General features: G+C 41.7%; 1 protein-coding gene across 1 annotated transcript; it reads right to left on the bottom strand.

Annotated features, from left to right (window-relative positions):
• Positions 1–895: 895 nt before the first annotated feature.
• Positions 896–10,046, bottom strand: RBFA (ribosome binding factor A). Its single transcript, XM_042806931.1, has 7 exons — positions 9,903–10,046; positions 9,663–9,705; positions 8,830–9,006; positions 6,156–6,268; positions 5,111–5,195; positions 3,317–3,384; positions 896–1,649 (listed from the first exon to the last, which is right to left on the bottom strand). Exons 1-7 carry the CDS (start codon positions 10,013–10,015, stop codon positions 1,244–1,246), a joined length of 1,005 nt encoding a protein of 334 aa, XP_042662865.1. The 5' UTR covers positions 10,016–10,046; the 3' UTR covers positions 896–1,243.
• Between the last annotated feature and the right edge of the window lie 187 nt (positions 10,047–10,233).

Below are 10,233 nucleotides of genomic sequence, written 5' to 3'. Positions count from 1 at the left end.
ATAATATCCTGACCCTTATTCAGTTATAGGAATATCCTATGGACGCCCATGTCCTCTCCATATTCTTACAGGCAATCAGTCTTCAGAATATGCTTCAAGGGAATTATTAAGTATCCTACAGTGAATTTCAGTGTTCTTTGCTGACCCGAACTCCTCTCTTCAACCTCAAAGTCCTTTAGACTATTTTTTATATTCTGGAGTTTGTATCTGCTGTCTTTTAAATCTTTCTGAGAAACTAGAGCAACATACTGTAGTGCAATCTCCCTTGCACTGTCATTCTTTACTTCCCCATTAACTAATGAAATTTAATGTTCCATATTTCTGGTAGAATTCCTGTTCATTACCTTGTTAGTTCTAACTTATTTTGAAGCTTCAGCCCTCCTGACTTTACACACTTACGCTGTTATTTTTTACTTGCTTTGAGCCAGAAAGCTTCATTCTCATTTTCTGATTCCCCATCCATACCCACATCTCAAACAGTTACTGAGGCATTCTTCCCTGCTTTTTCTCCGCCTTTGAGTTTTTAATACAGTTTTTCAGTCACAGTCAATGCTTTGCCCAGTTTTACCCAACAGATGAGTTCCCCATTCTTTTCAGGTTGCGGTTCCCCTTGCACAACTATACATTTTTGAATTTTAAAATAAATAAATTTATTTTCTTTCAGGGTTGTAACTTTTCTCACCATCATTTCAACAAGTTTCAACTTCTTGGGGAAAGAGCTCCCCCGTTAGACTAGGTCCTCTAGAGAACACCCTGTCCTGGTCTTTGTGTGCTGAGGGCTGCCCTTTGAACACCACTCATTTCGCTTCCCTCTTGCTTCCTGACCTTAGAATAACAGACACTATCACTTTATGATTATTTTTATCCAGATCACTCAAAAAAATAAAAGACAACGTTTTATTTCAACATAGAAGCCATAATTTTATTGGAAATAATCAACAAAACTGTAGGAAGTTTTAACTCAGTGCTGTACTATGTATATCGTTATTACAAAGCTGCTCTCTGGTTGAAAATCCTACAACTGCAGCAGCTTGAAAGCTGCTTAACAGAATGTCACAAATTGCATTTGTTTTTTTTTTTTTCTACACACCTTGTGCCAGCAAACCTCCTCACATGTGGCAAACCTATTAGTTTGAAAGAGGAAGTGGTAAACAGGCTGTACAAAACTAACCTTTCAGTATCGATGGCAGTCTTGTTTTTTGCTATCGGCAGCCCCCATTTTCAAGGGAGTGGCTTTTCCACTTCATTTCAGTTTATCAGTAGGCTGACTTTGAGTTTTGCCATAATCTGCCTCCAATTTGTTTACCTCTTCCTGTAATTCATCCTCCAGCTCATAGTCCGAGACTGATTCAGTGTTATCATCCCAGTGATCAGCTTCATATCTGTCCAGTAAGTATTTCTGTGGTGTAATGTCATCGTCAGGAAGACTCCTTGTTTTCTTCTTTTTCATTTTCTTTTGAATCTTAGAAAGCTGCTGCTCCTGCACTTCTGTCAAGGCAATGTTTTCTCTATCTTTTGACACTTTCAGTCTTTTATAGTCCATTATCTGCTTATTCAGCAGTTCATGATCAATACCAAAAAGATTAGACCGCAGGGGTGAATCTGAAGATTGAGTTGCTGAAGGTTGAGTTGATGAAGAGAACAGTTCTCTGTGGAAAGGAAAACAAATGTTGTGGGTTTTTTTCCCCCGTGCATATTTGAAGGGGCAATGCTAATTGTGACAACTTAAGCAACACAGAAATAAAGGGGAGTTTTCAGTTTGACTTTATTTCCCTATGTTAAGAAGGAAGAGGTATCCCTCTGCGTCCAAGCACAGGCTGAGGATAAGCCTGGCAGCATGGCAACAGATTTTATGGGAAAAAGCCAATAAAGCAACTACACTGCAGATGAAACCACCCATTTCTGGGAAAAGGTGCGCACGGGTGAGCACTGGACTTGGGAGCCCCCAAGGAAGTTTGACTTCTCCCAACTGTTCCAAGAAGCGGGAAGGCTGTGCCCAAAACACGTCAGGCACACGCCTGAATGACAGGACACGGCACCTTAAAGCCAGGCTCAAGTATTTCCACAAAACACGAACGGGGGAAGATGTTAGGTGCCCTGTGGGAAAGTCTGTCGCAACAATGATCTCCCCCAAGAAGCTGTTTCTGGTTTGCACCCAACGAACCTTCTGGTGAGACATTAAGGCACAAAGGACATTTCCCCCAACAGACTGCAGTGCACAAGTGCATGGCTGTTGGCTTCGAGAGCATCCAGTCCACAGGATCATTATTCCAATAGATCGTTCAGCTCTATCCCTCAATAGTCAAAAATCCCTCACAGAAGAATGCTAAATTAACTTACTCTTTGTTAAGTTAGGGAGATTTGTCAGTACACTTGTAACTCATGTATAACAAACCTAATTTATACCAGAAAAAAAGTGGCCAAGGAGAGGAGTATTGGTAAACATCGAGCTTTTATCCTCATGAGAAAATCATCAGCAAGAAACAAATATTGATGCTGCAAAGCATCTTTTAAAATTTAATTATCACAAGCACATTAAGTCTTGATTTCTTAAAAACTCTAAAAATATTTCCCTCACAAAAGTAAAGATACTAATACCAGAACAAGTATTGGGTCTGCAAGTAACAAGTCTGATGACTATGTCACCCAGAGTATAGACATCAAACACAGCTGACTTGTAAGACTGTGTTCTTAGAGGTTAAACCCTAGGGGTTATTTGTCTCTGAAAGCATGTACACTATGCTGTTACAAGTGCCAGTTCAGTCATTCTCCACAGCTTAACAGAAGTCCACTTTTATATATAAAACAGACTTTCCCCTCCCATATTTGCAAACCTGTGGTCTGCAGCAAGGTACCTGTGCACAAGAACCGACGACAAAATAGCCTATGAAAATGTCTCTGCACTAAAATATGAAGGTAAACCAGAGCATATATCAGAAGTATTCTCCCTTCATTTTAATAAACGGGTGTAACTTTGCTAATGAAAGCTTAAACCACAAAATAAAATGCAGTCCTCTACTTTTAATTTCTGGGATAAGTACATATTAGGTCTGTCCTAGGCTATTCTGTAGCCTCTTCTGTTAATAAAAAGGCCCAGCTGATCACTTTAAATGCTGAGATGCCTTTTTGGTAGGGTCCTCCAAAAAGTTTCTCTCTTCTACTTTCTATTTCCTCATAACACCGTTTGCTGTACTCTGAGATAACAACAATGTACACATCTAATTAAAATACACTTTCTGTCAGGTCAATACCCAATTTAAGTTGGCCAACAGAGATGAAAACAGACACTTGTACAATTCTGATGCAAAAAACCCACCTAGAGTCATTTTGAGATGTTTTTTCTTCTGGAGGTCCAAAATCTGCAACTGACAATAAATCCTCAACCTGTAAACACATGAAGACAATACATATTAAAGGTGCTGTATTAAATTTACTTTGTTCACACCTACACAAGAAACAGACAAGTACGTAACAACAAATATTTTATTTTGTACGTGTTTGGAATATTTAACAGAATCATTTAAAAATAGCCTTTTCCTCCATTTACATGGAACTACTTATACTTCTTGCCTGGGAAATTTGTGTCAAATATCATAACTGATCCAGTTTCTTGCCTTACGTACATTCCGAACAGTTGGCTAAGGATTGTGCGACATACACAATTTTTGGTTTATTTGGTTTTACTTCAGTCTTGCAAATCCTTTTTCATAACATCCTCATACTGAGATTTTTTTTCACTTCTTCCCATTTTCTTCAAGTTTGTATTTCTAATACATGTAAATACTGAGTTCCCAACTCCCTTTAAACATGGCACCTAACCAGTAAATGCTACAAATCTGGTATATTCAGTGCTTATAGACTGTACCAATTATGAAAATTTTATCTCACTTGAAATTTTTATTCCTACTTTTCTTTACATTACTTCCCTTCTAATTCAGTGTATTATTCTAGGAGTTGAATTAGATGGTCCTTCCCCGTCTTCCAATACTTAAAAATCAGGTTCAGCTACGTTTATTTCAAGCCCTGTTATTCAAATCTGTGAATTACATAAATCTGATGATCTGCAAAGTGTGAAAAGATGATCCATCTAAGCACTTCCCAGTGCCATTCACTAACAGAAGCTATACAAGGAGGGTTTTTACTCATCTTGTGTGGCTCATTTCCTTGGTGCCTGTGCACTGAACTTGAAGGTAAACGTGGTCCAGGGGTTTTCTTCTTCAAAAAGAGTAACACATCTAAGACTAATGTGATTCACATGTAAGAAATGGGAACATGCTCTTTTCAACTAATGCTCTTTCCATTCACATCAACAGCTTGAGATGTTTTTCCATGAAATTCCACTCATTGATGTCATCTTCTGGAAATCACACTATTTAAGAGATCTCGTTTCACAGTCCTGATGACAGCAAATTCCTAGCAAACGTTGTTATTCTAGCAATATTTCAACTACTTAAAACTCTCCACACCTTGTCAGAAAATGTGAAATAGTAAAGATAATTTTTAAAGTGAAAAAAAAAAAAAAAGTAGTACAAATGAGCTTACATCCTCTATGCAAAGATCTGCACTTTCCTAGAAATATTTTAATGATTCACAGATGGAAAAAGGCTGGGGTAAAAACAGTTAAAATTCACTGATTAGATTCAATGGAATTTTGAAAACACATAGCATTTAAAATGTAGAAGACAGCTCCTCAGACCTCATTGCTATAATCTAATATACCAGGCAACAGACAGCTGCCTACCCTATATTATTCCTTAAGATTCTAATTTCATTTTTTAGGATTTCTTTATTGGCCTAATGATCTGGTCTACAAGCTTCTCTGAAAACTTCACTTCAGAAATGTTACTAGTAGCATCAAAAAAAGTTAAATGAGGCAACAGCCACAAGGATTCTTTTACACTGTACATAAGCATCAGCCTTACTCAAGATTCTTTGCAAAAATGCTTTGGAACACGAAGAGGAAAGAGTATAGACAAAGACTGATTTTTAATGTGGATCAGTAGAGCAATTGAATGAACATCTCTCTCCATACTCCTAAGCATTATGGTACGCTAAGTCACAATGTTTGCATATTGTTGTATTTGTACATTTAGTCAAAGATTACAATTACCTCTTTTACAGCTGAAGCTTCTTTGTCTTTTACAAATACTACCGGGGGCACATTTCCTACTATCTGCTGACTCCTCAGAAGATACCTGGCAAAAAGACAGCATTCATCAGTGTGAGGAACAGTACAGCAACTCCAGGACAGATAAAACATGCTAAATTAATTCCAGCAGTACTGCAAATTTAAGGATACGGCTTGCAAAACTTACGGCCTGATGGGTGTCTATTCGGGTTAGTGCTAAGCAGAATCCCAACTCTGAATGTGTGACACACAAAAACTACTCTCTGCAGATCCCACTGAGTACTGATGATATCAGATTTGTCTCCTAGGTGCAGAGGCTGGCACAAGTCTTTCCCCACTTCATCTGGCTTCCTTATCCCCACTGTAGGGGTGAGAGCAGTGGGGGACAGAGCCCTCACAGCAGGGCGAGACAACTAGTCCTACACGCTAGCTGCAGGAAGGACTGACAGGGTTCCCCCCATCTTCTTCCCAGCCAGCAACGCTCCTTCACCGGACCCCCTGCCGATAAGAGGAAAAAACATAACAATACATAGTAGCATCCCAACATTTATTTTTTGGTATCGGTATTGTGAAGAATTTCTGTAGTATCAGTCACCCCTTCTGGAGGTCCAGATTGTCCCTAGCGATCAGAATAGCCCAGTGAATCTGTAAAGAGATACTTGTAATTGCCAGTCCTCTTGTGCAGCATCATCTTCAGGCCTACCATCGTGCACAGCATGCCCAACCCACCACCACTAGCACAAAGAAATGAAACTTCATCCAGACTCCTCCTTCCTTCCGCTCAGCCCAGTCCCATTCCAGGAAAGCAGAGAAGCCAACCAAGCCAGCTGTGTGCCAACAGGAGAATACACAGCTGGTCTGACACAGCCACCCTTCCCTGTGAGGCTCGTCACGGGAGATGCTCTAATATCTAAAAACCTAAAGCATCCTAACAGGTCAGACACACTGTTAGCAATACTTTGGAAATTGTACTAATACACGGCTGTGAATTTATGAAGTGGTCTAACTGTTTATCCCACAGCAGTACCGTATACGTGGAGCACTCTTCTTCAGTACACTTTCAACATAACTGTCTTTCTCAGTAGTGGCAGCAGGATTCCAGTACACACGACATGCTGAAAAGTTTGATGCCAGGGACACCTGCAAAAAGACAAATGTTTCTTTAAAATTATATATATATATATACACACACACACACACACATACACACTTCATACAAAACAAAGTCTCTAATTCATGAATAAGCATAAAGTGATCCAAACTGGATATGTAAGTTCTTAGCAGAATCTCTTCTTTGATCTCTGTTCTTAAGAACCATAATTACATGGTGCCTTTATAGAGGTAGAGTTTATCACCAAACAAGGTTTACATTCAGTACCCAAAAGGATTTTTTCTTATGGAGGCAAGTCACTGCCTAATGTCCCCTTTGACTGAAATTAAACAGAGGAGAAGTTTGTTAACACCTGTATGTTACTGATAGTGCTACTTTTACTCAACACAACCATCCCAAATAGTCCAGAATGACAATTTATGGCATGCTGGTTTGGAATACGGAAAGTTGAAAGCGGAAGTTTCTGCTAAAGAAGGACCTGTGATACTGCCTGGTTTGTTGTCACCCAGTTTGGTTTTGATGCTGACAGAAAAGAGGACGCCCTCCACGCCACTGAAATGCAAGAGCCTCTCCAGCTCTAAAGCCCCCTGAGACCCTCCAGTGCCTGAACCTCTAGCTCACTACCAGATAATATAATATTCATGGCTGTCACGCATGCAATTGAAAATGCGTGGTGTGCAGGGGCCGAAGCACACGTGAGACAGATTGACAACCTTCCTGAAGAATAAACTTCTGAAAACACAAATTAGATTCTGAAAGATTTCTGTAACTGTCATTCACCGCATCTACCAGCGTCTTACAGAACAGGTTCTCACTATGAGAGTACACTCAGCAAAATTCTAACGACCTACCTTGGCTCAAGCAAAGGAAGGAGCTGAGGAGGAGGGAGGAGAAAGCATAAACTACCCATTGGAAGGCACAGTTCAGAGGTCATATAGTCCAGAAACCAACTCTTCAAAGAAATAGGTGTCTACATACATCAGCAGGGAAAGACAACTCCATCAGAGTATTCCCAGGAGTGAAAACTGCATCACATTCTGCTGCTGACAGTGCTACTCTTTCGTAGGGCAGAACTGACTGTTCCCAAAAGCCAAAGCAAATACTGATTTTTTCCACCACCAAGTAACTCCTCCCTTGGGAAACATACCACTCATTAAAAAAACCCCACCGAGGTCATTAACCACGGGTTTCTACTGCAGGATCAACCTCCCCCATCTCCCACACTGAGACTAATGTAAGCACATAAACAACCCTATCCAACACAAGCCGTCTCTTCACCATCACATGAGTAATGCTACCAAGTGGATAAAAGTTTGATGTATCAGGCCTGAAGCATGATTTTTTATCTGTACTACTATTATGTAATTTTAACTTTTGATACCAAAAAAAAACCAAATTCTGATGGGCTGCAGAAAGCCTGCTAGAAGATTTCTTTTGATAACAGAAGTAATGATATCAGATCAGAATCGGCCTGAGACTAAATCAGGACTGAGTCTCAGCCACGTCCCAGTGCAGCACGAACACTAAGAACTATGCAGTTATAACAAAATCTGTACTATATTTGGAAGAAGACTGTTTCTTTCTCTCACACTGTAAGTTGTTTCATTTACAGCAGTGCCTCCCCAAAGTGCCATGGCTTGCCTACACCAGCCAGTATTTTTATGTGGAGACACGCCATCCAAGTTAGGCAAGCAATCCTCAAAGCCCTAGAGAGAGAGAAATATAGGAACGATGTAGCACATATAGAGGCAAAAGATCCATCTTGCTCCTCTAATTTTAATCACTTGCCTGAAGACAGAATTAATTCAGCTGGCAAACACATCTGTTTCAATCATAAATGACAAGCCCCTTGTCATATACGCAGCTATGAGGTGCAGTGGTTTTTTACATGCTTCTAGCTAACAAAGCTAAGTCCATCAAGCTTTTAAGCCACACACTGGCCTCATTTATCTTTACAAAACAGCAAATGTAAAAGAAAAAACTACAGACAAGAAATGAGAATCTGGAGACTGACTCAGTTCCTGAATCAGAGCTTTAACATCCCTTTCAAACCCATTAATTATGACAACACTAGCTACAATTAGGTACAAATTTCAATTCTTTCTGTAACCTTGCTTGACAATGCCATTTTCTTAGGTTTATGGTTCTTCTTTCAACTAAGCTCATGCCCCACTTAGGTCTTCTGCTTGTGTAATAATGCTGGTGAGGGACACAAAGAGGTATCAACTCTCACACAACTGCACAAAGAAAAGACTCTTGGAAAGATACACTTATGTTGGTAAAACTAGGCTCCTCCTTCTGAAAGGGCAAGGCAAACAGTCCACCTCTCAGTAACAGAAAAAAAACCAAAACCACCACTTTGTCGCCTTAAGTTGCATTTGCATTATAGCGGCAAAGGTCTACTAAGCCAGGTACAACAGTGGCAAAGTTTTCCTAGTGTGCCAGGTGGATCCAGAGCCACATCTTGCTGCGCCCTACCACATCAGAAGCAAAGCAGCAACACCCCTCCCGCACACGTCACAGCGCCCAGCGGAGCCACCTCAAGGGGCAGTCAGAGCTGCTCAGCACAAGCTGTAGCTGTGGTACTTGCCTTGCAGATTTCCAGCTTGAGATCATAAAGTTCTTGACTAATTTCACAGGTAGTCATCATCTCTGTCACAGCTTTATGAATAAGACCGTTCAAGACTCTGCAGCGTATGTTATCTTCCTTCCTAGTTTTTGTTTGGTCATCTTTTATTGCAGAGGCCAACTGGGTTGGTTTATACATCTTTAAATAAAAAAAAAAAAAAAAAAACAAAGCAAAACAAAACAAAAAAAAAACACCAACACCACCACATTAATCAGTAGTTACAAACTTGTACTAGGCAATTATATAGTCTTGTTCACTCTAAGTACGCTCTTAGAATGGCATTATTGCAGCTATGATGGCTTTACATAGGTCTTACGTGTCAGGTGTTTCAATAAAAAGTATTTCTGTTCGCAGTAGCTTTGACCTTGAATGTATTACAGTCAAGGTTTCTTAGTTTATTATTTTGTAGCAAGTTACACACCTCAATCAAGCCGTTTTCTAAAACACAGCATGTATTAACTGAAAGTCACCGCTTGTTTGAAAGACAAACATGAAAACTTTCCAGAAAAGCAACACGAAGCTGGTATACAAAAGTCGCAATCCGGACCAGTTCTCTGCTACGGGCTGAACAGCCTGCAAGAGCACATCGGTGCTAGCACGGATGAAAGAACCGCGCCGAGGAGGAAAAAGCTCCTCCCACCAGCAATTCTGTCATAGTGAAACCGGAGCCCTGGTGTTTATTCCCCAAATTCTGCTATTTCTCCACCAGAAAACCCGTCTCCCACCGTGAGCCCCAATGGCAGAAGCACAACCTTGCTCCTCCTGGCACAGCACCTCTAAAACCTTGCACTCACCACTTTGGATCCCAGGGTAGGGCTGTCATACCAAAACTTCTTCCTTTTGGGAAAAGGAAAGGAGATCAGCTTTATCTTTCGGCAGCTCCGAGACAACAACGGGCTCCCCTGGGGGGGGGGGGTATTTCCACCGCCGAGCTACCACACGCACCCGCGCCACAGGGCCTGCGCCCGGCTTAGCCGAGGGGTGCGGAGGAGACTTCCCCCCCCCCCCACACACACACACACACACACACTTACTTCTTTTTGCGGAGCATTTTTAGCAGCAGGTTCCTGGAGCCGCGCAGGACGGCGGAGCCGCTCAGGCCCCGGCCCCACGGCGGGACGGCGCCCGCCGTCCGACCGCCCCACATGCTGGCGCGCCGCCCGGCCCGGAGCCGCGCTCCGGGGGTGCCGGCTCCCCCTGGCGGAGCGGCGGACCCGCCGCGGGAAGGCGGGAAACTGGGGGGGGAAGCCTCCTCCTCCTCCTCCACGGCCCTCAGCAAGCCGGGCGCAGGCTCTGCGGCGCGGGTGCGTGAAGCAGCTCGGAAGTGAAAATAAACCATTTATTGATGGAAATAAACCGTGCGGA

The sequence above is a fragment of the Tyto alba genome, unplaced genomic scaffold, assembly GCF_018691265.1.
Source record: "Tyto alba isolate M040663 unplaced genomic scaffold, T.alba_DEE_v4.0 Super-Scaffold_48, whole genome shotgun sequence".
Classification (NCBI taxonomy): Eukaryota; Metazoa; Chordata; class Aves; order Strigiformes; family Tytonidae; genus Tyto; species Tyto alba.
Note: the sequence above shows the minus strand (reverse complement) of the source record. Positions and strands in the feature narration are given on the sequence as shown.